The sequence below is a fragment of the Marmota monax genome, unplaced genomic scaffold, assembly GCF_021218885.2.
Source record: "Marmota monax isolate L192 unplaced genomic scaffold, Marmota_monax_Labrador192_F-V1.1 WCK01_AAM20220418_F8-fsc00101, whole genome shotgun sequence".
Taxonomy (NCBI): Eukaryota; Metazoa; Chordata; class Mammalia; order Rodentia; family Sciuridae; genus Marmota; species Marmota monax.
Genome location: NW_026692786.1, coordinates 1,577,082 through 1,604,448, shown reverse-complemented (window position 1 = coordinate 1,604,448; position 27,367 = coordinate 1,577,082). Strand labels below are relative to the sequence as shown.

General features: G+C 49.9%; 1 protein-coding gene and 1 non-coding gene across 3 annotated transcripts; one reads left to right on the top strand and one right to left on the bottom strand.

Annotated features, from left to right (window-relative positions):
- Nucleotides 1–54: 54 nt before the first annotated feature.
- Wtip (WT1 interacting protein) lies at nt 55–25,295 on the top strand. 2 transcript variants are annotated; one of them, XM_046447965.2, is made up of 8 exons: nt 55–848; nt 7,454–7,555; nt 19,088–19,155; nt 19,312–19,374; nt 19,542–19,672; nt 20,418–20,469; nt 21,183–21,251; nt 24,369–25,295. In XM_046447965.2, the coding sequence occupies exons 1-8, from the start codon at nt 182–184 to the stop codon at nt 24,507–24,509; spliced, it is 1,293 nt and encodes a 430-aa protein (XP_046303921.1). In that variant the 5' UTR covers nt 55–181; the 3' UTR covers nt 24,510–25,295. The 2 variants fall into 2 exon arrangements, with proteins under 2 accessions (XP_046303921.1, XP_046303922.1); XM_046447966.2 differs by having other exon boundaries at nt 19,453–19,672; nt 24,369–24,514.
- On the bottom strand, nt 4,312–4,383 carry Trnav-uac (transfer RNA valine (anticodon UAC)). Its single transcript has one exon. It is a non-coding gene; the product is annotated as a tRNA-Val (tRNA).
- Nucleotides 25,296–27,367: the final 2,072 nt, after the last annotated feature.

Sequence of the window (27,367 nt, the reverse complement as noted above, 5' to 3'; positions counted from 1 at the left end):
GCGTCCCCTGGCCCGCGCGTGGCCGGCGGAGCGACCCAGGCCCGGCGCCGGCCCCGCCCCGCCGCGTGCCCAGGGGTCCCGGGGCGGGCTCCGGGCTTCGGGCGGACGATGCGGCGGCGCGGCCGGAGCGGCGGCGGGAAGCGGAGGCGGAGGTGACGCGCTAGGGCCGGCGGGCCGGGCCATGCAGCGCTCCCGGGCGGCCGTGGACGAGGCGGCCCTACTCCTGGCTGGGCTGGCCCTGCGGGAGCTGGAGCCGGGTGGTGACTCTCCAGGCAGGGGTCGACGGGGGCCGCGGCCCGGGCCGGGAGAGGAGGCGGTGCAGGCGCTGGGCCGCAGAGGCAAGGGCGGCGTTGGCCCCGAGGCCGGGCCGGACGGACTGAGCCGCGGAGAGAGAGGCCCGCGGCGCGCAGTGGCTCCCGAGCTCAGCGCGCAGCCGGCGGGCAGCTCGCGGGTCAGTCTGGCGGGCTCCGACGGTGGCGGCGGCGGCGGTAGCACCCGCTCCAGCGGAATCAGCCTCGGCTACGACCAACGCCACGGCAGCCCACGCTCCGGTCGCTCCGACCTGCGTCCGGGCCCAGGTCCGTCGTCTGTGGGCAGTGCTCGCTCCAGCGTGTCCAGTTTGGGCTCCCGCGGCTCGGCGGGCGCCTACGCTGACTTGCTCCTGCCCGGCGCCTGCCTTGCTCCGGCTCGCTCCCCGGAGCCTGCTGTGCCGGCCCCCTTCCCTCTGCCTTCTCTGCAGCTGCCCCCGGGCCGAGAGGGCGGCCCGAGCGCGGCCGAGCGACGGCTGGAGGCGCTCACCCGCGAGCTGGAGCGGGCGCTGGAGGCGCGCACGGCGCGGGACTACTTCGGTGAGCGAACTCGGCCGCTCAGCCCTCTGCGCGCTGGCCGGGGTCAGAGGAGAGCTCCGGGTGGGCCAGGCACTGGGCGGGTGGAAGAGGCACCAGGATTAAGAAGCTGTGTCGCCCGCGGGGCTAGCGAGCCGGCGACGTTTTGCGAAGAGCCAAGTCTAGGGTATTCTCAACAGCAGCTAACTGTCTAGGTCTCCCGCCAGAAGGGGCTCTAGCAAATAAGTTGATGCGCTTAGAGCAATTTTTTTTCCTGATCATTTCTTTTTCTTTTTCTTCTTCTTCTTCTTTCTTCTTTCTTCTTCTTTCTTCTTTCTTCTTCTTCTTCTTCTTCTTCTTCTTCTTCTTCTTCTTCTTCTTCTATGCTGGGGATTGAATCTAGGGCCTTATGCTTGTGAGGCAAGCACTCTACCAACTGAGCTATATTCCCAGCCCAGGCCATCTCTTCTTAACCCTTGGTGATTGCTTCTGTTTACCTTCCTTGATGTTTCGTGCTCAGAAGGGACGCCCGGCAACCCCCCCCCCCCCAGCAGTATGGGGGTGTGGACAGGAACAGGAAGGTGGAGAACCCTGGGTACTCTTGGACCCGCCTGACCCGAGGCTGTGGGGATGCTAGTGGCGGGAGGTGGAGACTGTGGGAGGGAGGAGGAGCCCACCTTGCGGGAGAGGAAGACCCAGCCACGCACACTGGGCTGCTGGAGGCTGTGCTATGGATGTGTATCTTAAAGGAATTGTGCTTCTTATGAATTTGCAAAGCTCACCAGTCTGACAGCTTCTGTTTCCCAGCCCCTCCCTGGCTTTCTCATGCCTTTCAACAACTCTTAGGGAGAGGTGGGGCACAGAAGTATTATAGAGCCCAAGGAGAGAGTATCCCTCCCTCCCTCCTTCCCTTCCAGATAAACCCATAGGGTGGAGGCCCCTGGCTTTAGACAGGTGATTATCAAGGGTGATCGGCAAGCCTGGGAATGAGGCTGTCCTGGGATTTCTATCTTTCTTGCACTCAATGGAGCCAGCGGCTCTGGACTGCGCTCTACTGGATCTTTTGGGATTGAACCTAGGGGGCGCTGAGCCACTGAGCCACACCCCCAGCTCTTTTTATATTTTTTAATTTTGAGACAGGGTCTAGCTAAGTTGCTGAGGCCGGCTTTGAATTCGGGATCCTCCTGCCTCAGCCTCCCAAACCCTGGAATTATACTTGTGTGCCTGGCCCTGAACTGGATCTTGAGAGATGAGGAGGCTGTATATTGCAGGCCAGATGGGAGCATCCCAGGCAGAGAGAAGGAAGTGAGCAAAACAAGGCCAAGGAAGATTTAAGAAGGTCCCAGAGGATTGCAGCCCAGGAGGGGCCAGGGGGTCAAGGGCATGTGTGCACTGAAGGGTTGGCCTGTTTGGGGTTGGGGAGCACCTCCCATGTGGGGAGACAGGGTGAGAATTTGTGGTTTGGCAGATCTGGTGGTTGCCGGTAGCAAAGAGATGAGAGAGAAGCTCTTGCCTCCTGTGCCAGGCACATGCCAGGAGCAGAGCCATTCCGTTCAAGAGGAACACTCTTCAGTGCTCTCTTGAGGAAGTAGTGGCCCTTTTCTGTTCCTTGAATATTGCAGAGCTTGGGTGAGGGGTGCGGCTGATTATCCATGGCCACCCAGAATCATTATGTTACTCTGGGTGGCCCTAGTCCTATCAGGTAATTTTGGAAGTGAAGGGGCCAATAGTAGAAAATGGTAGAGGTCAGGGGGCCATCTTTTCTAAAGAGGAGCTGGGGCTCAGCTTTGTAGTCATGTGGGAGTCTGAGAGGACGGACAGATTGCCCCCCCCCCCAAGAACAGCCAGAAATTGAGATTTAGATAAACATTTAAAAAAAAAATATTAGCAACGATTTGTTTGAGTTATATGGTTCTAATGACATTTGACTTTTTTGAGGTACAAGAGTGGCAATTTTGGCCCGGTGGTGGCCCACGCCTGTAATCCAAGTGGCTTGGGAGTCTGACACAGGAGGATTGCAAGTTCAAAGCCAGCCTCAGCAAAAGCAAGATCCTAAGCTACTCAGTGAGACCCTTCTCTATATATATTAAATAAAATACAAAATAGGACTGGGGATATGGCTCAGTGGTTGAGTGCCCCTGAGTTCCATCCGTGGTACCCACCCCCCCCACCAAAAAAAGTGGCAATTTTAAGCTGGGTGGGGTGGCACGTGTCTGTAATCTCAGCAACTCCAGAGGCTAAAGTAGAAGGATCAGAAGTTTGAGGCCAGTCTGGGCAACTTAGTAAGACCCTGCCTTCAAAATAAAAAATTAAAAGGACTGGGAATGTGAATTAGTGGTAAAGCACCCCTTGGTTCAATCTCCAGTAGAAAAAAAAAAAGTAATATTATATAGTTCAACTGGAATAATAGAAAATTTTACTAAAGGTCGTCTCCAGGTAGCATGAGCACCAGCGATCTCGAGAAACCTAGTGCACAGAGCGTTTCTCTCTGTGCCATCTTCGTCCCTTCTCTTTGGCTCTGGTGCCCGCTGACCTCTTGGTCACTCTCTGTCATTCGGTAATATCTTTGGAACTTTCCCTCTCCTCCCTGAGGTCTCCTGCCACTAGCCTGTCAACAGCCTCAGGCCCCTGGAAACTCTTTCTGCTGGGTGGCCTGCTGCCTTCTCCCCAGCCACCCACTCCGGAGCCACACCCTGCTTTTGCTTTTCTTTAGCCCCTTCATTTCCAGCAGCTGCTTCTCACCATGACCTCAGATTCCTCTCAGTTGTCTGCCCAGTGACCTGCCGCCCTTTCCTGATGCTCCCCCAGGCTGAGGGGCTCAGAGGATGCTCCTGGGACCACTGCAGAGTTCTGGACTTCAGCCTCAGTGGACTCCCTAAGACTTGGTCACTTGGCTCTTCCATTTCCTCAGCACCCTTCCTCTCTCCTCTGATGTCCACTCTTGCTTTCCACTTCACACAGAATATTGTGGTCAATATTGTCTCCACCGGCTTCCTGTTTCTCAACCCCAGGCTCTCTCCTGTCCACAGCCAGCCCCTCGCTCCTGCCACCTAAGAGGATAAGAGTCCTCTGTCCCCAACCTCCACCTTCTCCATCTTCAGTTTTCCTCTGCTGATAAATTTGCACAAGGGTATTTCACTAAAAAAAAAAAAAAGTAAAGAGTAAAGATGACTCTCAAACTATATGACCACACCCCATGAAGGACACCCCAGCCCTTTCATTCTTCCCACCCCAGTGTTTTGCCGAGATCATCTTTGCTAATTTAAATACCTTCCTATTCCCCATGGCCACCTGCTGTATCTCCTCTTGACTGACTCACACAGGACACTAGTGATGTCAGGCCCCAGCCTGAAATGTCTCATCTCACTGTGGTATCCAACAGCGTGGAGTCTGCTCTCCTCACAGCATCCTGCTCCCTAATTTCTGGGTCTCTCCATGCTCCTGCTTCTTTTTTAGTGTATTTTTCTTTCTTTCTTTTCTTTTTTTTTGGTGGTGCTGGGGATTGAACCCAGGGCCTGTGCATGTAAGGCAAGCACTCTACCAACTGAGCTATATCCCCAGCCCAGTATATTTTTATTAAAGTGGTGCATGTACATATTTAGAGAAAAATCAAATAAAATGCAAAAATAAATAATGCAGAATAGAATCGGATCTTCCTTTCTTTATCCACCCTTCGGTTCTGTTTCTCCAGAAGCACCTGGGTTTTCTTCTTTTCTCCTTTCTCTGTTTTCCCAGTAACTTAATCAGGGAAATGACAAGGTCAGATTCTCAAAGCTGATGGACAAGAATGAGCAGTCTGGCTGCAGTTTGGGGAATGGATTACTGGGGGCCAGGTTGGGAGGCCAGAGGGAGTGAGGGGAAGGAGTGAAGTCAAGGTTAGGGGACAGAGGTTCCCAACTGGAGGTGAGGGTGAGGCACCCTCCTGAAGAGCCCAGAACCTGGGTACATGAACGCACCATCTCCTGAGGGGGAGCCACAATCTATAGTGGTTTGGGGGAGTCTGGAGCTGTGTCGGCACACGGAGTGTCTGGGGCCTTCTGAGAGGGCAACCAGCACTCGGGAGTCCAGGCTGGAGGGTCGCACCTAGAGCCCTGGGCAGGTGAGAGGATGGGACTCTTTAGAGAGACCTGGGAAGCTGCGGCCATGCACAGGGACCTGCAGCGAGGGTTTGCTTGGTCTCTACATTTTAAGAACTCTTAAGTTAGTAATTAATTTCAGAATAGAAGGATTTCATATACAGATCTAGATGTCTAGCTTTTCTTGAAAAATTAGGGTCTCTGGCCGGGCCTGTGTGCCTGCCTTCTCACTTCGGAGCCATCTGTAGAACTGAGGCAGCTGGACCACGTATCTGGGTCCCCCAGGCCATCTGTGTGTTCCTGCCTGGTTTAAGTTGTGGTGCTGGGGATTGACCTAAGGATCCTGTGCGTGCTAGGTAGGTGCTCTCCCACTGAGCTGCACCCCTAACCCTTTTATTTTTTTGTTTCGAGACAGGGTCTCCTTAGGTTTTTGTGGCTGGCCTTGAACTTGCAACCCATCCTTTTGCCTCAGCCTCCTGAGTAGCTGGGAGCAAACCACCCTGCCCAGCTCTTCTGTGGTTTTATCTATTTATTTATTTATTGGTACTGGGATTTGAACCCAGGGTGCTTAACCACTGAGCCATCCCCAGCCACCCCCCCGCCCCCTTTTTATATGTTGTTTAGAGACAGGGCCTTGCTGAGTTGCTAAGTGCCTTGCTAAATTGCTGAGGCTGGCTTTGAACTCTCAATCCTCCTTCCTCAGCCTCTAGAGTCACTGAGATGACAGGTGAGCGCCACCATGCGAGGCTTCCTGTGTGGTTTTGAGGCATCTGAATTGGTCCTCCCCACACCACAGAGGCCAGGACTGAGCAGGGGAGTAACCAGGAGAGCTGGGAAGGGAGAAGCCAGGTGTAGGTTAAATCCTGGAAACCAAAAAGGAGGTGAGATCAGATGGGAAAGAGCATAGACATGAGCAGTACGAGGTGACTGAGCGCACAAGCCATCTCTCTTGGCTGAGGGGAGGGCGAATGGAGTGGCTGGTGAAGAGGGAGGTTTTTTTTTAAGGTAGGAGAGACTTGGCCATGATTCCACAGATTGAGCATCCCTAATCTGAAAATATGAAAAGCTCCAAAATCCACAACTTTTTTGAGCATGAAATTGACACTCAAAAAGTTTCAGACTTTGGCATTTTCTTTTTTTTTTTTTTTTAATTTTTTATTGTTGTCTGTTCAAAATATTACATAGTTCTTGATATATCATATTTAGACTTTGGCATTTTCAATTTCAGATTTTCTGGTGAGGGAAGCTTAAAATCTGTGCAGATATTCCAAAATCTGAAAAACCCCCAAATCGGAAACACTTTGGATCCCAGGCATTTCAGATAAGGGGTACTTAGCCCTTGTAAAGACAGAGAAGGCAAGAGGGAGGGGTTTGGCAGAATGTCCTGGAACATCCGAAGATTAAGGGTCTAGAATGTAGGTGGAGCCACCTTCATGCCCTGTGGGGTACTGGGGACCCTGAGTAACTCCGTGGGGGACCCTGAGTAACTCCGTGAGGGACTCAGGTTTCAGGCTGGGCTGCCTGCTAGGTCTCCAGGAGGGCTGGTCAGAGAGTCCCCTAGGGCTGGAGCCTGGCTGTATCCTGGCATTTCTGGTCACTTCTCCTTTCTACCCACTACCAGACCCACGGGCCCCGTTCCTTCCCCTCAGCTAGGAGTGGTCCCCAATTCCATCCAAGAGTCCCAGATACCTGCACAGTGACTTATCTTACTTTCTTCAGGTCTTTGTTCAAATACTGCCTTGTCAGCAGGGCCTTCCCTGATCATTCTTTTTAAAAATCACAGTCTCAGACATATTCGTGTGTGTGTGTGTGGGGGGGGGTGCTGGAATTGAACCCAGGACCTCATGCACACAGGGCACGCACTCTACCACTGAGCTGCACCCCGGCCCCTAGATCTATTCCCAGCCTGACTTTTTTCTGTTGCTTGTTTCCACCTGACACATTATTTAGCTGCTGTTGTCTGTCTCCTCCATGGAATGCAGGCTCCTTGGGGGAGGGGACTTTAGTCCATGGCAGAATTTTTCCAGCGCCTGTGGGCTGTGTGGCAGCCAGTGCATGTCTGTGTGCTGACTGAACAGGAGACCGTGTGGGCCTGTAGTACAGATGAGGAAGGGAGCCCGGGGAGGGTCGGCGACTGCCTTGGGTGCACCTGTGTGGTCTTCACTCTCTGTGACTGGGTCAGAAAATACATATTTTGATTCTGAAGAATAGGATTTGGTTCATGGACAGCAGAAGGGATTTTTCTCTTAGTCCAAGAATGCGGGCTTAGAATGACATTTCTAGGAATTGATGTATCTAATAACTACGCGGTTGACCTCAGTTGGCTCTGACCCTGTGTCAGGTGCTCTGGAATCCTCAGACGATAGTAACAGTAGTGGGTTTCCTGTAGGGTCCCCATGTGTCATTAGAGACTGAATTATGTTGGCCTAGAGAAGTTAACCTGCCCAAGGCCAGGCAGATGGGAGGCATCAGGACTGGGAGCTAGATGTCTGTCCATCTGACTCCAGAGTCCGTGGCGCCAACCACTGCTCTGTCCTGCCTCTCCTCCCATAGGCATTTGCATCAAGTGTGGGCTCGGCATCTATGGAGCGAGGCAGGCGTGCCAGGCGATGGGGAGCCTGTACCACACCGACTGCTTCATCTGTGACTCCTGCGGTAGGTAACCCCTTCCCTGTCCCTCTTGAACCCCAGGCACCCAGTTCCTAGGGTTATCATACTCTCAGACATATTCTTGTATATGTGTGTGTGTGTGGTGCTGGAATTGAACCCAGGACCTCATGCACACAGGGCACGCACTCTACCGCTGAGCTGCACCACCCAGGGCTGGGGATGTGGAGCTCTGGCCCAGGCTGGAGTGTGGAGTAGGCTGGTCACAGTCTTACTGTGCACATGGGTCTGGCCTGTTTGAGAGGTACAGGCTCTGGGGAGATCTGCTAGGGCCTGGGTGGGGAGCCATGGAGTCACTGAGGTGTAGGGAAAGGCTGTCCCTCTGCTCCCCCGCTTTGGGGTCTCCACCCTGTGCAAGGTGCTGGTGTCTGCCAGGGAGCAGGTGTGGAGCCCGTGACAGTCTTCTGGACATAGGCCTGATACTCTTTTTCCTGCCCTTTATTTTTGGTCCCTATTTTACACACAGTGTAAACTATAAATTTTGTAATTTAACTTAAACAAAATTATAAAACTAAAAAAGTAACTGTGATCCAATAGATTCTATATTCTTGATTTTCCCACTGTTCTTCCAGACCTTCTGAAGCAGACATCTTTTATTTGCTTGTGCTAAACATTTTAACCTTTTATTACAGAATAATGTATGCAAAGTGTTATATTAAACAGTTCTCTTTTCCTTAGTACTAAGGATTGAACCCAGGGGTACATTACCACAGCTACATCCCCAGTCCTGTTTTTTTGTTTGTTTTTAATTTTGTTCTTTTTAAAAATTTTTTATTTTTTTTAAATTTTATTTATTTTTTTAGTGTTCAGTGGACACAATATCTTTATCTTATTTTTATGTGGTGCTGAGGATCTAACCCCGTGCCTCACATGAGCAAGGCAAGTGCTCTACCACTGAGCCACAATTCCAGCCCCCTTTTTTTTTAACTTTTTAATTTTGAGACAGGGTCTCACTGAGATGTTGAGTGTCTCACTAAGATCCTGAGACCAGTCTTGAACTTTTGATCTTCCTGCCTCAGTCTCCCCAGTTGCTGGGATTATAGGCATGTCGTGGTGCCTGGCCTGAGAAGTATCTTTTTTTGTTACCAGGCGTAAAACCCAGGGACACTTAACCACTGAGCCACATCCCCAGCCCTTTTTTATATTTTTAATTTAGGTGTCTCTTTTAAAAAATGTTTTCTTCCAGTCGGATGCTTTCCCAGCGATTTAGGCGGCAGGAGAATTGCAGATTCAGGCCAGGCTCAGCAACTTAGTGAGATCCTGTCTCAAAATACAAATAAAGAAATAAATAATGGCTGGGGGTACAGCTCAGTGGTAGAGCAACCCTGGGTTCAATCCTGGTGCTGGGGGAAAAAGAAAAAGGCTTTTTCTTATAACGCTTTATTTTCTTGCTTTATTATACCTTCAGGGTTCCCCCACACCACCAAATGTTCCACTTACCCCTTTCCCTGTGGGGAGCCCCTTGTCAGTCTGAGCCAGTTGCCTTCTAGCTCTCATGAAGCACTCCTTCTGTCCCTTCCCGTGCATACTCTCCGGATTGAGTTCACTATTTTCTGCAGGCGTTCAGCTGCCGCTAACAGGGAAGCTGCTGGGGAAGCCTCAGTTCTGAGCCCCTGAGAGGCCTGGCTGCAGGCAGGGTTTGTTCTAGTGGCTCAGGTCCTGTGATTTTCTCAACAGAGTTGCCCTTAGTTTTGGGTTCATCCTTAGGACAATTTCTCTCATTAGTGGTGAGATGTCCAGGTAGCAGCTGGAGACTTCAGTTTCATTCTACCCGTCTGGGGAAAAGTGAGATGTCTCTTCTGGGCAGTGCCTTGCAGTAGGGAAACTTCTTTTCTAGAAATTGCCTACCAGACCTCTTTGTGTCTCATTGGTCAGGTCATCTCACACATCCATACCTGAACCAATTCCTGTGGCTGGTGGGTGTGCTGTGATTTGATTGACAGACTTGCCTGAGTCTCTGAACCAGTACTCTGTATGGGTAAAGGAATCCAGGCTTATGGGTGGATGTGCAGTGAGTTCAGGTTCTATGATAAAGCAGCAGCCAATAGTGTGGCTAAATTCTGATGCCTCCCCCCCCCCCCCCGCCCATGAGGGATTGAACCCAGAGGTGCTCAACCACTGAGCCACATCCCCAGCCCTTTTTATTTTTTTGAGACAGGGTCTCACTAAGTTGCTTCAAGCTTTGCTGTATTGCTGAGGCTCGCCTTGAACTCGAGATTCTCCTGCCTCAGCCTCCCATCCACTGGGATTACCATCATGCCTGGCTAGAAAAATATACCTTAAAATAAAAAAAACCACGACGATTCTTATAATCAGTTCTTCTATTTAGCTTTTTCCTGGACAGCCTAGTCATTAAAGTGGACAAAGGTAAATGCCATAATCTTGCATAGGTATATTCAATAGTGTAGAGATGTCAGTTTTTCCTAAATTGATCTAGAAATGCATTAGAGTTCCAATCAAGCAGATTTTCATGACTTTGACAAGCTAATTCTAAAATTTGAATGGATAAGCAAAGGACTACAAATCGTCAAGAAGATCTTTTAGGAAGAAGAACAAGTTCTAGAACCTTCTACTACTCGGTATCAACACATATGGTAGAGTTACATTAATTATTGTGTTAGCTTTTCAGCCCCGTGACTAAAATATCTGACAGGAACAACTTAGAGGAAGGAAACTTTCTTTTGGGCTCACTGTTTCAGAGGTTCAGTTCATGGTCCACTGACTTCATTGTTCTGATCCTGAGTGAAGCAGAACATCATGGTGAGCGGGCTCCCAGCTGCCGTGAGGGTAGCTGCTGAGGAAAGCAACTCAGCTCCTGGCAGCCAAGAAGCAGAGAGAGTGAGCAAGCAAGGAACCAGGGACAGATGGAGTCCGGTGGCATGCCATGGTAACCCACCTCTTCTAGCCATTTCCACTTGCCTACAGTTACCCCCCAGTAGTCCTTTCCGACTATTAATCTAAACACTGATACTTGCCTAATATGTGAGCTCTTCAGGGGACATCAGAGGTCCAAACCATAACAGTTACTTTCCTGGGTGTTGATGCAAAGATAAACAGACCTGCAGGACAAAATAGAGAGTCCAGGGCAGGGCATGGTGGTGCACACCTATAATCCCAGGAGCTCGGGAGACTGAGGCAGGAGGATCACGAGTTCAAAGCCAGCCTCAGCAACAGTGAGGTGCTAAGCAACTCATTGAGACCCTGTCTCTAAATAAAAAAATACAAAATAGGGCTGGGGATGTGGCTCAGTGGTTGAATGCTCTGAGTTCAATCCCTGGTACAAAAAAAAAAAATGCAGAGTCTAGAACCCACTCACGTCCACATGGAAACTTGATAGATGATAGAGGTGTCATTGTAAATGGTTCTGGAAAAATTGGTTATCCATATAAAAAAAGAAATCAAATCCAGATGTAGCAAATATTTAATGTGACCAGCAAAACTTGATACTTTTTTTTTTTTTTTTGGTACTGGGTACTGGGAGTGAAATCAGGGGCATTGACCACTGAGCCACATTCCCAGCCTTATTTTGTGTTTTATTTAGAGACAGGGTCTCACTGAGTTACTCAGCACTTCACTTTTTCTGAGGCTGACTTTGAACTTATGATCCTCCTGCCTCAGCTTCCTGAGCCCCTGGGATTACAGGTGTGGGCCACCATGCCCAGCGAAACTTGATACTTCTAGGAATAAAGGGACCATATGTTTATTGACCAGTCTTCTGTTAAGAAGGTTTTGTTTTGTTTTTGTTTTTCCTTAGTCACACTGAATGTAAAAGCAGAGACCGACAATGACAATTTTGGCTGCATTGGAATTAAAATACTCATCAGTGTGGTGCTCGCCTGTAATTCCTGCCACTTGGGAGGATGAGGCAGGAAGATCACAAATTTCAGGCCTCGGCAACTTAGCAAGTTGTCTCGAAAAATGAAAAGGGTCTTGGGATGTGGCTGAGTGGTGAAGTGCTTCTGGGTTCAATTCCTAGTATAAATAGATGGATGGATGGTTAGATTCCTGGCTGGCTGGAGGTGTAGTTCAGTGGTAAGAGCGCTCCCTGGCACGTTTCCAATACTGCAAAACAAAAACAAAAACCAAACAAGGGCTGGGGTTGTGGCTCAGAGGTAGAGCACTTGCCTGGCATGCATGAGACAGTGGGTTCAATCCTCAGCACCACATAAAAATCAAAATAGATATTGTACCAACTAAAACTAAAAAAAAAAAATTAGAAACAAAAAGAACTTATTTTTTAAATGATGCCATGATGAGAGGGGCAAGCAGTAGCAACAAAAGCAATACACTGCCATATGTACACCTTCAAGGATTACAGCTTAGAATATAGAAAGTACAGAAAATGTAGTGTTTTTATAGTTTGCTGTATTTAGGTGTGTTTTCCTTTATTTGTCCTGCTTGAGACTCATTGTGATTCCTGATTATTCAAGTCTTTTATTGACTTGGGGAAAATCTCAGCTGTTTTATTTTCCAAAATTGCTTCTGTCTTATTCTCAGTTATTTCCTTCTAGGATCCAAGTGAGAAATATGAGGCTTTCTCATTCTAGTGTGTGTGTGTGTGTGTGTGTGTGTGTGTGTTTTAAGAGGAGGTACTAGCTGGGCACAGTGGCTCATACCTGTAATCCCAGCAGCTCAGGAGACTGAGGCAGGAGGATCATGAGTTGAAAGCCAGCCTCAGCAACAGTGAGGCACTAAGCAACTCAGTGAGATCCTGTCTGTAAATAAAAAAGAACAAAATAGGGCTGGGGATGTGGCTCAGTGGATGAGTGCCCCTGAGCTCAGCCCCTGGTAACCCTCCCCCAATAAATAAAAAGAAAGAGGAGGTTCTGCTGTGCCACCCGGGCTAGCCTTGAGCTTGTGGTCCTCCTGCCTCCTGATTCCCCGGGAGCTGGGTTACAGGCACCTAGTGCAGTTCTGTCTCTCAACCTCCTCTTCATATTATCCACTTCTCCATCTCCCTTTGTTGTATTTTTTTTACTCTCTTTGTTTCCATTTGGTGCTGGGGATGGAACCCTGGGCCCCTCCCTCTATGTAGGCATGTGCAGTGGCACTGAGCCCACCCTCCCCTCCTTGTTGAACTCTGTTTAATTAATTAATTTCTTTTTTTGTAGTTATAGATGGACAGCATGCCTTTATTTTATTTATTTATATGTGGTGCTGAGACTGGAACTCAGTACCTCACACACGCCAATCAAGCGCTCTGCCACTGAGCCCAGCCCCCAGCCCCCAGCCCCAGCCCCTCTGTCTACTTTCTTCAGCTCTGTCGTCTCAAAAATCTGAAATCCAAAATAAATAAATAAATAAATAAATCTGAAATCCAGATCGCTGATTTTTCTCTTCAGCTGTGTTTAATATTCTGTTTAACTCTTCTGTTGAGTTTTTCAATTCAGTGATTGAATTGTTACATTTCTAGATGTTCCCTTTGGTTCTTTTTTTTTTTTTCCCCAATCTGCCTCAACATTTTTGATAGTCTCTTTTGTGTTTATCAACATTTAAAATGAAAAATATATAGATCCTAAGTATATTCCAGCTAGATACGTTTTAACATATGTATGTATGGGCCTCTGTTGTTACCACCCAGAACACGGAGAGCATTTCCACCACCCAGGAGATTCCTTTATGCCCCTCCCCCATCAACTGTTAATTAATTAGTTAATTAATTTTTGTGTCTGCAGATCAAACCCATGGCCTTGTGTGTATCAGGCAAATGTTCTACTGCTGAGATACACCTCCAGCCCGTTTGTTTACTTATTTTATTTTTCTAAATTTTTGTAGTTGTAGATGGACAGAATGACTTTGTGTATTTTTATGTGGTGCTGAGGATCGAACCCAGTGCTTCACACATGCGAGGCAAGTGCTCTACCGATGAGCCCAGCCCCTCCCCACTGCTTACTTTTTTTTTTTTTAATATTTATTTTTTAGTTATTGGCGGACACAACATCTTTGTTTGTATGTGGTGCTGGGGATCGAACCCGGGCCACACGCATGCCAGGCGAGCGCTCTACCGCTTGAGCCACATCCCCAGTCCCCCACTGCTTACTTTTAATTGAGAACAATTTACTTTCAGTGTAACAAACAGATCTTAGGTATATAGAGGCGAGTTGCTCCACCACAGAGTTACACAGCCAGCCCTTAGGTATACAGCATAAAGGTTTTAGGAGGAATGTGTACGTTCACACCCCTAGTGAACATATAAGAAATTTTAAACACCCTCAGAAAGTTCATCTTACCATTTATTTATTTATTTTTTAAATTTTGAGACGGGGTCTTACTAAGTTGTTTAGGGCCTTGCTGAGGCTGGCTTTGAACTCACGATCCACCTGCCTTAGCTTCCCGAGCAGCTGGGATTACAGGTCTGCACCCCCATGCCTCGCCATCTTGCCAGTTTTCAGCTGATTCTCATGTGTTCTCCCTGTCAGACCTGCCCAGCCAGTATTCTAGTTCTTTCTTCCTTCCTTTCTTTCCTGGTACAGGAGAATTCTAGGGCACTCTACTGTTGAGCCACATCCCCAACTCTTTTTATATTTTATTTAGAGACAAGGTTTTGCTAAGTTGCTTAGGGCCTGACTAAGTTGCTGAGGCTGGCTTTGAACTTGCAATCCTCCTACCTCAGCCTCCTGAGCAGCTGGGAATATAGGCATGTGTCACCATGCCCAGCCTCACTCCTTTATATTTGAGCAGGGTCTCTTTAAGTTGTTGCTGAGGTTGGCCTCAAACTTGCCCTCCTCCTGCCTCAGCCTCCAAAATAGCTGGGATTACAAGTGGGTATCTCTGAGTCCAGCTCAGTATTCTGATTTCTAGCTATAGATTAGTTTTGTCTCTTCTGGAACTTTATATAAATGCATTTGTGTAATATGTCCCATTTGGTGGCTAGTTTCTTTTGCTGAGCATGCCTCTTTTTTTCCAATCCATTTCATTGCGTATATCAGTAACTCACTCCTTTTTATTATTGAATAGGAATCCATTGTATGAATACACCGCAGTTTGTTTATCCATTAACTTCTGATAGATACTAGATTGTTCTGTGAACATTCTTGTAGAGTTCACTTTGCAGACATATGTTTTCATTTCTCTTGAGTAAATTCCAAGGAGTGGAATTTCTGGGTCACAGGGTGAGTGTATGTTTAACTTTATAAGAAACCGCTGGACTGTTTTCCAAAGGGGTTGTACCATTTTACACTCCCAGTAGAAATGGAAGAGAGTGCGGCTAGTCTACATATTTCCAACAATTGGCATTTTGTCTTTTTAATTTTAACCATTTTAATGGGTGGTATCTTATTGTGGTTTTAATTTATATTTCCTTGGTGACTAATGAGGTTCAACATCTTGTTTGCTTCTTGGACATCAATATATATTTTGGAAAGTTTGTTCAAGACTACTACCTGTTTTTATTTTGTTGTTGTTGTTTTTATTTTGTTTTTTTTTAGAATTGGAAGTTGGTACAATTTTAGAATTGTTGCTGGGGGTTGAACCCAGGGTCATTTAACCACTCAGCTACATTCCCTACCTCTTTTATTTTCATTTGAGACAGGGTCTCACTATGTTGCTTAGGGCTTCATTAAAGTTGCTGAAGCTGGCCTCAAACTTGTGATCCTCCTGCCTCAACCTCTTGAGTTGCTGTGATTACATGTGTATGCCACTGCACCCAGCTGTCTTCTAATTATTAAATTATAGGATTTTACATATCTATGTGTGTGTGTGTATATATATATATATATATATATATATATATTCCGAGTATAAATTATTTGTCAGATGCATGTTTTATGAATATTTTCTCCTAATGTGATTCTTCTTCTTTCTTTCCTTCTTTTTTCTTTTCTTTTTTTTGTAGAACCAGGTATTGATCCCAGGGCTTTACACATGCTAGGCACACAGTGAATGATATCTCCAGCCCTTTTTAAAGTTTTTATTTTGAGACAGTCTCTCTAAGTTGCCCAGGCTGGCCTCAAACTCCTGCCTCAGCCTCTTGAGTTGCTGGAATTACAGACAGGCCCTACCAAGCCTGGCTCTAGTGTGATCCTTAAAAACATTTTTAATGATGTCCTTTGATTTTTTTTTTTGTTGTTGTTGTTTGTTTTGTGGTGTTGGGGATCCAATCTAGGGCCTCTCACACACTAGGCAAATGCTCTATGACTGAGCCAGTCACCAGCCGCTTTCTGTGACTTAAAAAGTTTTTGTCCTCCCTTGGTCACAGTGGTCATCTCCTGTAATTTTCTTCTGGAAGCTGTAAGTTGCTAGGTTTCATGTTCAGGTTGGTGACCAGTTCATATTAATTGTTGTGGATGGTGTGAAGTAAGGAATTGAGTTTTATTGTTTTTCTGTAAGATTATCCAGTTGTTCTTGCACCATCTGCTGAAGAATTTATTTTCCTCCTTGTGTATTTGTTGAAATGTTTAGGGTTTAAGCTGGGCGCAGTGGCTCACGCCTGTAATCCCAGCAGCTCCAGAGGCTGAGGCAGGAGGATCGCAAGTTTAAAGTCAGCCTCAGCAACAGTGAGGTGTTAAGCAACTCAGTGAGACCCTGTCTCTAAATAAAATACAAAATAAGTCTGGGGATGTGGCTCAGTGGTTGGGTGCCCCTGAGTTCAATTCTTTATAACACCCCACCCCCCGCAAAAAAAAAAAGAAATATATTATGAGTATTTGGGACTTTATTTTGTTCTATTGATTTTTTTTCGTCTTTCCTTATCCCAATATTATCTTGATTGCTATAAGCCTATAAAATAGGTATCATAAATCTTCCAGGTTGGCTGATCTTTGTCAAGATTACTTGGGCAATTCTGGTTGCCAGGGGTGCTTAACCACTGCGCCACATCCCCAGCCCTTTTTATATTTTTAATTTTGAGACAGAGTCTTGCAAAGTTGCTTAGGACCTCACTAAGTTGCCGAGGCTGGCTGTGAACTTGCGATCCTCTTGCCTCAGACTCCCGAGTCACTGGGATTACAGGCATGTGCCACCATGCCCGGCTCTTTGCATATTTATTAATGAATTTTAACATAAATTTTAGAGTTGGCATATCAGTTTTTATAAGAAAAAAAAGAAAGAAAGAAAGAAAGAAAGAAAGGAAGAGTGCTAGATCTTGATTGGATGGCATTAGGGAAAAATTAATCCCCTAACATTCGAAGCCATGAACGTGACTGTTACAAAGTGTGGAGGTCTGAGATTTCACCCTTCTTGCAAGCTGACAGGATAACCAGCCTTTCTTCTGTGATGCTGACAGAAGACAAGAGGCTTATGGTTGGAGATTCCCTGCCTGGGCTCCCTGTTCTCTTCCCTTCTGCCTCCCCCTGGAGTCCCACAGAGTTGACACAGAGTGGCTAGGGAGATGCTCCACACAGCAGGTGGTGTTTGTCAGGGCCCAGGGGCTTAAGGAACCTATTTTTTTTTTTTTGAGACTTTTTTTTTGGGGGGGTGTCTTGCTGTGTTGTCCAGGCTGGTCTTGGGCTCTTGGGCTCAAATGATCCTCCTGCCTCTGCCTCTTGAGTGGCCAGGATTACAGGCATGTACCACCACCCCAGCAAGGATCCTACTGTTTTATAGTACGCTGCCAGCAAAGCTGCTTGACCATTATCCTGGAGGAACCTTTTATCTTTATAATACCAGAAGCAAACAGACCTGCCCTCTGTTCCCAGAAGACTCTCTTATCTTCTAAGTAGTTTGCTGTGCAAATATTCTTGAAAAGAGAATCCAGAATGAGAGCTCCCAGCCCTCTCTCTGCAGAAACTTCAGTGGAAAATCATTGTCTACTGATGGTATGTCTTTTTGTATTTGTAAGGGTCTTTTTTTTTTTTTTTTTGCTCCTTGTGGTACTGGGGATTCAACCCAGGGTCTCGTGTATGGTAAGCAAGCACTTTACTGATGAGCTAGGCCCCCAGCCTATTGTAAGTCTTTTTAAATTTCTCTCAGCTAAGTTTGATTTTACAGTATAAGGTCATAGTATCTTTCCATAATTTTATTCTTTTTCGGGGGGAGGGTAGTGGGGATTGAGCTCAGGGGCACTCAACCACTGAGCCACATCCCCAGCTCTATTTTGTATTTTATTTAGAGACAGGATCTCACTGAGTTGCTTAGTGCCTCACTCTTGCTGAGGCTGGCTTTGAACTCCCGATCCTCCTGCTTCAGCCTCCCAAGTCCCTGGGATTACAGGCATGCACCATTGCACCTGGCAAGTTTATTCTTTAGTTTTAATTTTTTTTTTTTGTAGTTGTAGATGGACATAATCCCTTTATTTAATTTATTTTTATGTGACGTTGAGGATCGAACCCAGTGCCTCACACATGCTAGGCAAGTGCTCTACCAATGAGCTATATCCCCAACATCCCCACTCCTTTCCCTTTTTCAAAAATTTTGGGACAGGGTCTTGCTACATTGCCAAGGTCAGCCTTGAAATCCTGATCTTACTGCCTTTCTTTTTTTTCATTTGTTGCACTCCGAGAACCTTTAGTACAAGGTTAAATCTAAAGCGGAAACAATGTAATATTTCACTGTCATACGGGGTGCTAGCTGTGTGCTTCTCAGGGACACCATTATTAGGTTGAGGATACTCCCTCTTGTTGCTAGTCAGGAACTGACACCTAATGGTGATGGGAAAGCCTCTGATAGCGGGCAGGTTGGCTGCAGCTTTTGTTCTGACTAGAATGCTCTTTCAAAGTGGGCAAAAGAGTTGTATTTCTTTTTTTTTAAATATTTTTATGTATATTTTTTAGTTATAGATGAACACACAGTATATTTATTTTAATGTGGTGCTGAGGATGGAACTCAGTGTCTCAGGCATTCGAGGCAAGCACTTTTCCACTGAGCTACAATCTCAGCCCCAAAGAGTTGTATTTCTAATATTTATAGATTAAGAAGATTCATTTTGTAGCTGCGTGCAGTGGTGCACACCTGTAATTAGCCACTTGGGAGGCTGAGGCAGGAGGAGTGCAAGTTCAAGAGCAGCCTGGGCAACTTGGCAAAATCTTGTCTCAAAATAACAAATACAAAGAGCTGGGGGAATAGCTCAGTTAGAGTCCTTGCCAAACATCAGAGATGCCCTGGATTTAATCCCATCACTGCAAAAAACTTTAAAAAAAAGTTATTTTTCTTTTTTGGTACTGGGGATTGAACCTGCGGGCACTTAACCACTGAGTCACATTCCCAGCCCTTTTTAAAAATTTTATTTAGAGACAGGGTCTCACTAAGTTGCTTAGGACCTTGCTAAGTTGCTGAGGCTGGCTTTGAACTTGCGATCCTCCTGCCTCGGCCTCTGGGATTCCAGGCAGGCACCACCACGGCATCCAGCTACAAAAATCGTTCTCATATTTGCCTTGACAGCCTCTTGCCAGGGTTCTGTTGACAGTGTGTTCTGATTTTTTTTTGAAATGCTTATTATTATAACAATAATGACATTAAGGGGAAATTTTAAAATGCATCCATCATCCTCCCTCTCACCTGTTGGAGGAGAGAGCCAAGAGATGGACGCTGGCTCCATCCTGTTCGGCATTCCAGGGTCCCCCTTGCCACCCCTTGTCCACACAGGGAGACGACTTCGCGGGAAGGCGTTCTACAACGTGGGAGAGAAGGTGTACTGCCAGGAGGACTTCCTGGTGAGTCCAGGCTGTGCCCTTGGCCGTGCCATGGTGGTAGCAGGGGCAGGACTCCCTCTGACTCCCATGGAGGCCTCAGGCTAGGAGGCAGGTGCTGACTGGGCATCAAGTGCCCCTTTGTCATATGACATCCTGCATCCTGTGTCCCCTTTACAGTACTCTGGGTTCCAGCAAACAGCTGACAAGTGCAGCGTGTGTGGACACCTCATCATGGAGATGGTGAGACCCTCCCCTAGCCTCCTGGGGCCCCTCTGACACTGGCGGAGTCTGAGGACCCCACCCTCTCACCTGTTCCAGACCTGCCAGGGGCTCAGAGTCACAGCCTCCCCCAGGGGCACTGCTGAGCCTTCCGCCCACGCTGACCCTTCAGTGCCTCCCACCCCCAGATCCTGCAGGCCCTCGGCAAGTCCTATCACCCGGGCTGTTTCCGGTGCTCCGTGTGCAACGAGTGCCTGGACGGGGTGCCCTTCACCGTGGACGTGGAGAGCAACATCTACTGCGTCAGGGACTATCACACGTGAGTGGCTGCTGCAATGAAGCAGGCGTCACCCCGGCCATCTCCCCGGCCTCCCAGGGAGCATTTTTTAGGCCTGGCTGTCTGTGTTTTCCGTCCTTGGTGTGTCCTCTCTGACCTGCCCTTGAACACTCGGTGGCTGGGGCAGGCACGGATGTCTGCCTTGACCACTTCTCTCGGGCAGTTCAGCCACCAGCTTTGCCTGCCTCCGCCTGCGTGTGCCCTCTTCCAAGTGGCTGGGACTCTCTTAACTGCTCTCACCACTCCAGGGCTGGGCCTCTCCCCTGGGATGGGGACTCGAGTCATGACAGACCCCTTCTCCTCTCTGTCTGGGGCCCGTGGTCCATTCCCCTTGCTGCGGCTCCAGGCCCAGGCTCGGTCCTGTGCTGCTGCCTCTCCTGCGTTGGTCCTGGCCACCTGTCCCTGGTACTCAGGGTGGAGCCAGGTCTCGCAGAGGTCTCCGCCGGGGTGGACCAAACCTGGACTTTAAGTGGCACAGAACTCCCAGGAAGCATGAGCGAAATGGCAGGACAGAACCTGAGGGCATTCTGGAGGTGGGATCGGGTGGAAGGGAACTGGGAGCCAGATGAAAGGGCAGTACCCAGAAGGCATAGCGGGAGCCAGGAAGCAGCCACAGGAGGAGGGAAGGCCTGATGCTTGGGCCATGTCTTGGGGCTGGGTGGGTGGACCTGTGTCCTTGGCCTATGGTCACACTGTTGGTCACTTCTGGTTTCCTTTATTCCTCCAGAGTTTTCGCACCAAAATGTGCCTCCTGTGCCCGTCCTATTCTCCCTGCACAGGTAGGAACCAGTCACCAGGAGACAGTCAGATGCTGGCCCCCGGCCTCTGCCCAGTCCTGCCTGTCCTGCCTCAGATCCTAGGCTGAAGTGGGAGGGATGACTTCTGCTCCACGTCCCTCAGGGACACGGGACACGTGTTGTGCCCAAACACACGGGAGCAGGTGTCCTGGCGTGGAGTTCCAGGGAAGCCGCAGGCCCTGCAGCCTGGCTGCCCCATTCCTTCCCCGTCTCCTTTCTCCATGGAGGAAGGTGGCTCCTGGGTCAGCTGAACTCTGCAGGTTGAGGCTGGGTGGGCAGCGGGAGAGGCTGAGGGAGGCCCGAGCAGCTGCCAGCTTGGGGCACAGCGGCCGTCTCAGGGCCAGGCTCTGCCCTGTGAGCTGTCTGTCCCGGGCTGCTGCCTGGGAAAGCAGGGTTCAGGGTGGCCTTCCCTGCCTCCAGAAGTGAAGGTAACACACATCCACATGGACACCCTGTGACACCCCTGTGACACCCTGTGACACTCACAACACCTGTGGAGCTGTTGGCCATGGCAGTGGGGGGGCCTGAGGCACATGCACTGATGTGGCCCCGGGAAGCGCTGGGTCTGTGCCCGCAGGGTGGGGGTGCCGGGCTGGGTGAGAGAGCGCGTGGTGCAGACGGCTAGGTGTGCACTTGGCACAGTCTGCCTCCAGGTCCAGTGAGCTGCTCACGTGTCTGACACTCTCTTCCTCCAGGGCTGTGAGACCACCATCCGTGTGGTGTCCATGGACAGAGACTACCACGTGGAATGCTATCACTGTGAGGTGAGCCTGGGCCCCCCGGAAGGCCTGTGGCCGGGGTGGTCCCTCCTCTTCAAGTCTCCTTCCCCTCGGTGTTCTGCAGGCCACCTCCTCTTTACACTCCTGCTCCATTCTGCCTGTCTCCTCTCAGCACCCCCTTCTCTCCTCAAGGCACGTGCTCTCTCAGGCCCCCCCACCTCCGTTTTCTCATTAAATCAAATATTTGCTATTTACAGTATGTGGGGTGCTACGGTTATGACAGCATTGACTTTTCCTGCTGATTTAAAAGATGAATAATAAGAGCCAAGAAGGCATTGAGATGGCCTGGGGCTGAGGCTCAGAGGTAGAGCGCTGGCCTAGCATGTGTGAGGCCCTGGGTTCAATCCTCAGCACCACATAAAAATAGATAAAATAAAGATCCATTGATGACTTATAAAAAAAAGGCAGTGAGAAGGGCATTTCTAGGCAACAGAACCAAAGTGTGCTTAGGTACAAAGGGAGGATGGTGGTTTTTGTGTCACCGGAGAAGTTAGCAGGAGCTGGGGACAAAATGACACAGGAAGGACTGAGTTGTGGCTCCGTGGTAGAGCGCTTGCCTAGTGTGTGGGGGGCACTGGGTTTGATCCTCAGCACCACATAAAAATTAAAAAAATAAAATAAAGGTATTGTGTCCATCTACAAATAGAAAATATAAAAAACAGAACAAAAGGACACAGGAGCCTAAGGAACGTGGATTTAGTCTGAGGACAATGGAGACAAAAAAGGAATGAGAAGGTTGCACTGGACTGCAGAGAAGACACACACTTCCATGCAGAGAATGGAATGGGGTGCAGTAGGGAGGTCCTGAGGAGGCTGCCAGAGTCAGGGCTGTGGTCCTGGGTTCAGGGACGTGGACAGACTTGAGGAAGGCAGGAGAAGGGACTAGACTTGGGAGGTGATTGGATGCAGGAGTTCGAGGGGTGGGAAGTGTCCACCAGGACTCCAGCAGAGAGTGTGACAGTCAACTTTCTGTTGCTGTAACAAATACCTGAGACAATCAATTTATAAAGAGAAAAGTTTTACTTTTGGCTCATAGTTTTAAGAGTGTTCAGCCCATGATTGGTTGGCTGTGTCATTTGGGGCCTGTGGTGGCACATCATTGGGGGGAGTGTGTGTTGGAGCAAAGCTGCTCACCTCTTGGCTGGGACACAGAAGAGAAGGAGGAAGAAGCAGTGTGTGTGGGGTTCAAAGTTCTGTTGAAGGTGTGCCCTCAACCCGGGGGCGCTCCACCACCCAGCTGCATTCCCGGCTCTTTTTTCATTTTTTGAGACAGGGTCTTGCTAACTTGCCCAGGCTGGCCTTAAGCTTGTGATCGTCTTGCCTCAGCCTCCTGAGTGACTGGGATTGCAGGAATATGCCACTGCACCTAGACTTAAACCCGTTAGGGGTTCCGCTGCCTTCCAGTGGCACCGTGGGCTGGGCCTGGGGCCATCTAGGCTGCAGCAGTGAGGGCGACAGAGGAGGGATGAGATCCTCTCATTTTTGGTAGCTGGAGACTCCAGATGTCTGGTAGACTGTTAGATGTGCTGGAATCAGACTCCGCCAGCAGCTGTAGGAATTCCGGAGAGATCAGCGGTGGTAGGTCATCTCCTGGCCTCCTTTCTCTTAGGGATCACTGACTGCCTTGTTTGCTGTCGTGGGTCTGAGAGTCACTGTTCATATAAGGAGCCTGTTTTGTTTACAGTCAAAGTAGGAGGGGAAGCCGGACACCCTAGTGCACACCTGTAATCCCAGCAGCTTGGAGTTCAAAGCCAGCCTCAGCAGCTCAGCGAGACACTGTCTTTAAATAAAATACAGAAAAGGGGCTGGGGATGTGGCTCAGTGCTTAAGAGCCCCTGGGGTCCTTCTCTGGTGCCAAAAAAAAAAAAAAAAACAAAAGATTGGAGGGGAAATCCAGTTCTTATCACTCTGCCACAGGGGAAGGGGGAGCTTGTCAAGGGAACACACGTGGCAGTGGAAGCCGGGGAACAGATGAGGCCTTCCAGCGAGGGTTGTAGAGGGAGGAGAAAACCCCAGGAATACTGGTATTAAGGGACCGGAAAGGGAGGACAGAGGAGTGGTAGGAAACCAAGGAGGGTACGTTGGTTACAGAGTCCCAAGGAGAGAGAGGGGGTCTGCAGTAGGAACAGTGAGGTGTTTGGTGGGGGCACATGACCCAGTGGGAGCAGAGTCCTGCTGGGGGACCGAGGGAGGAGGAGGAGGAGAGCTGTGGTCTCTAGAGGGGCCGTGGCTTCTCCTCCAGCACTAACAAGGCCTCAGTGTCCCTCTGTCTGCTTAGCCATTCCAGGGGCTCTAGAGTCCCCCTTGGAGCCACTGACCACAGTCCTTGGACCGTGGCTGAAGCTGAGTAGCCCATCAGGCTGCTGGGGACTTGAGGGCTGTGCTGTTGCCCCTGCCCCAGGCTGTGGGTGGAGCTAGGGGTCCAGCCTCCCTTCCTCCTCCCCTCTGGTGGGCAGGGGCAAGTAGCAGGACCCAGGTAGGGGTGTGAGGAAGGATAGGAGAAGACCTGCCACAGGAGTGACTTGGGACTTGGGGCTGTGACTTAAGGGCCTGGCCTGTGGGAGTGGGGCAGGTGTGGGTCTCAGAGGCTTTGGGTCACATTACCCCTCCCCCCTCTGGTGGGGCTCTAACCCAGGTCCCCTTCTTGCACACTAGGCTGTGTGACATACTCCAGCACTGCACCATGCCCCCAGTCCTTCTAAAGTCACTCTTAAGGCCGCTTGGGTCAGACATTCCGCGCCCCTGATGTGAAGTTGGAGCACTTCCTGCACACTGGCCGCCCCTCATCCCCGGCCCCCTCCCCGTCTCCAGGACCACCCGGTTTGGTTTTCCTCGCTTGCATTTTCTCCTCCGGTCTCTTTTGCCTCTTCCTCTGCCCAGGCTCAGCTTTTTGTCCCCTCCCTCCTAGGGCCACATCCATCTACTTACTCTTGGTGTCCAAGAGGCACCTCTAGTGCGCACAGGGGTCCTTGTCCTGCCCCTGGCAGAGTGCCAGCCATGTTGTCCAGAGCCTACCCATCTGTCCCCACTCCCTGACCTCCGATTGTCCTAGTTGTGCCCCCTCCCCCTTACTCTGGTGTCCCCGCCTGTGTTCTTTCCTAGGACTGCGGGTTGCAGCTGAGCGGAGAGGACGGACGCCGCTGTTATCCCCTGGAGGGCCACCTGCTGTGCCGACGCTGCCACCTGCGGCGCCTCGGGCACGGCCCACTCCCCTCCCCTGCTGTGCACGTCACTGAGCTCTGAGCTGGGGCGGGGTGGGCGTGGACGTGGGAGGAGGGAGGGTGGCCCTGGTCAGTGTCCCGTGGGCCCTGCTGCCGCTTCCACCCGCTCCATCTCACACCCGCCCAGCTGCTGGCCTGTCCGCAGGGGCCGGACCCCCGCGTTGAAGCTACTTCTATTTATTCACCGTCTGTGCCTCCCCAAGCCACTTCCCTCGGGTGCCCTGCTGCCTCCCACCTGCCCAGTCACCAGCTTTCGGTTCCAGGACTCCCTGTGCCCCTGCAGCCTCCTGGGCTGTGGGTCGCTGGGCGGGAAGGGTGGAGAGGTCCGCCTTCCTTGGCCGGGCCTCTCCGCGGGGAGCCACTTTCCTTGGTTCGGAAGGCGCCTGGGACCCCCTCCAAGCGTGCGCCCCGGGGTCGCAGAGGGCACAGGTCGGCTTGTGTTTCCTAAGTGCCTTGCCCGCTGGTGGGTGAGGAGGGTGACTTGTTTTTGTGGGAACATTGTGGGATTTGGCTATGGGGGCTCGAGGGTGTTTTCAGCCACAGTTTCCCCTGCCCTGGCCCCTGGCTTGGGCCTTGCCCCTCCCCACCATCCTCAGCCCCCGGCCAGGACCTCGCGCCCAGCTCCAGCCGCAGTTGGGGGCGAGGAGTGGCCGCGAGGGGGCGCACTGCGCGCCGGCCCGGGAAGCCCCTGTGCGCGCGCGCTGTGTACCAGGCTCCACAACAAACGGATGTGATTTGACTTAAATTAAGTTTTTCCTTTGAGGATATTTTCATTTTCTTTAAAAGAATATAGTTTTCTTGTAAGAACTTGGACTGGGGTGGTTATTTCTTAAAATTACAGCAGACTCACAGAGGTCTTATTTGTATATCACATAGCTAGATTCGGGGGTGGTAACAACATTGTCCTTTAACTATTTTTGTGTAAATTCCTCCAAAACCTCACAAGGTGTGCCTGCATTTCAGAACTTAGTGGGCAAAGGAGGGTGTTGTGTGTCACTGTCTTAAGAGCTGTGACCTCATAAACTGTGTTTTGGGGAATGTAGATTCGATTTTTTTCTTTGAAACACACATGAGCAGTGGAGCCCAGATTTTTCACTGACCCTTGATGTCGGTTTTACACTTGGGCGGGGATGGGGGGGCTCTGGTCATGATCAACTGTGGTTGGTTTTCATGGACTGTTTTGAATGAATCTGTTCACACACACACACACACAGCATTAGAGGGGAGGTCTCCTTGCTTGTAGAATCATTCATCTGCCAAGATTAAGGTGCTAGGAATCCCAACCGGGTGCACAGGAGAGGACAGCAGGGACAGTGACATCCAGCCCCCGAGGCCTGAAGCTGGGAGGTCCCCTGGTGGGCGGGAGAAGCAAGTACATGGAAGTTTGATGGTGGCTAATAAGTTACTTAATGCAGTAATTAAGTTATGAGATATGGAGGTGTCCCTCCAGAGAAGGGGACTTCATCAAAACCAGAAGACTAAATCCCAGGAGTGCGAGGCTCAGTTTCTGGTGTTTGCTTCTTTTGGAGCCGGGTTGCTTTGCTTTCTTGCCAGTTCATTGCAAAGCTTTCTTCTGAGTGCCCTTCTTTGCTTCCCATTTCAAACATGCTTTGGCCATGGTTTCTCCTTGTCGCAAACTCAGTCCAATTCTCTTCCTCTGTCTGCAGTGGAGGTGGTCCCTGCTCTCCAGCCGTGTGGGTCACCACTGCCCTCCATGCCCCTCCATCTTGGTTCCATGCTCCCCTGATCCAGGTGGACTGAGTCCCCACCACCTGGAGCCCCCATACTTTGTCAGGATCAGAACCAAGGCCATGCCTCAGTTCAGGGCACCCTGCCCTTTCTCTCTGGGCCCCATATGGCCTTATGTCAGCACTGGTGACAGCCACTGTACCCTACTGCAGAGCCACTGCCTGTGCAGTTTCCTCTGCCTGGAGCCACCATGCCCAGTGCTCTGGTTTCTCATCACATCCTTCAGATCTCAGACACCCTGAAGTCAGGCTCCAGTTACTACACTCCAGTGACAGAATTTTGGGCCCCTCCAAGTTTATTTAATAAGAGCAGCATCTCCAGTCCATTTTCAGGAGTTATGTTGATTTGGGACTGAGGGAATAGTGTGAGAGCCTGGAAGACAGGCTGGACCCTCCCAGACCCACCTGTCCCTAGGATATCTCCCTGGCAACACCTCCAGCTGTGCCTTTGTTCACACTACTTTCATGTATCTGAGCAATAATTCTCTTGACATCCTTCTCCCCACTAGGTAGTGAGCCACAAGACAGACAGGCTCTGTCTTGGCCACGTTTGTCTCTGCAGTACCTGGTGTGGGGCTGGTGCTATGGCCAGAGCCAGAGGTGCTCTGCTTAGTCCCGCCCCCTTTGATTAGCATGCCCAAATTTAGTCTGAACTGTCCAGTGAAGGAGCCATAGGCAGCCTACAAAGGCCCAGGAGCAAGGGTTTACACAAATACTATGCACACATGCACATAAAATGTGTGCCCATTTGCCACATGCAATATGTGTACAAGGGTGCCTTAACATGGGGCCTCTGTTCAGCACTCATGCCCAGGGGACAGACCCTTGGGTGCTGGGTCTGCTGCTGCTGCTGCTGCTCTCTCTGTGTGTGTGTGTGTGTGTGTATGATGAAGGGGGGGAGAGAGAGAAGGAGAGAGATTGAATATTTGAGACAAAATGAGAAGCTGTGAGGGAGCGATCAGGAGATTGGGGGAGAGGATAGGAGACGGAGAGGTTGAGAGGGAGCCTGGGTATTGGAGAGAATGGTGTGGGGGACGGAGGGAAAGGGAGACTGAACTCCTGCAGCAAGGCCAACAGAGCCTGGAAGCCACCCCCTTCCTAAGGGGTGGGTTTCCCCAGAGCCAGGAGATTT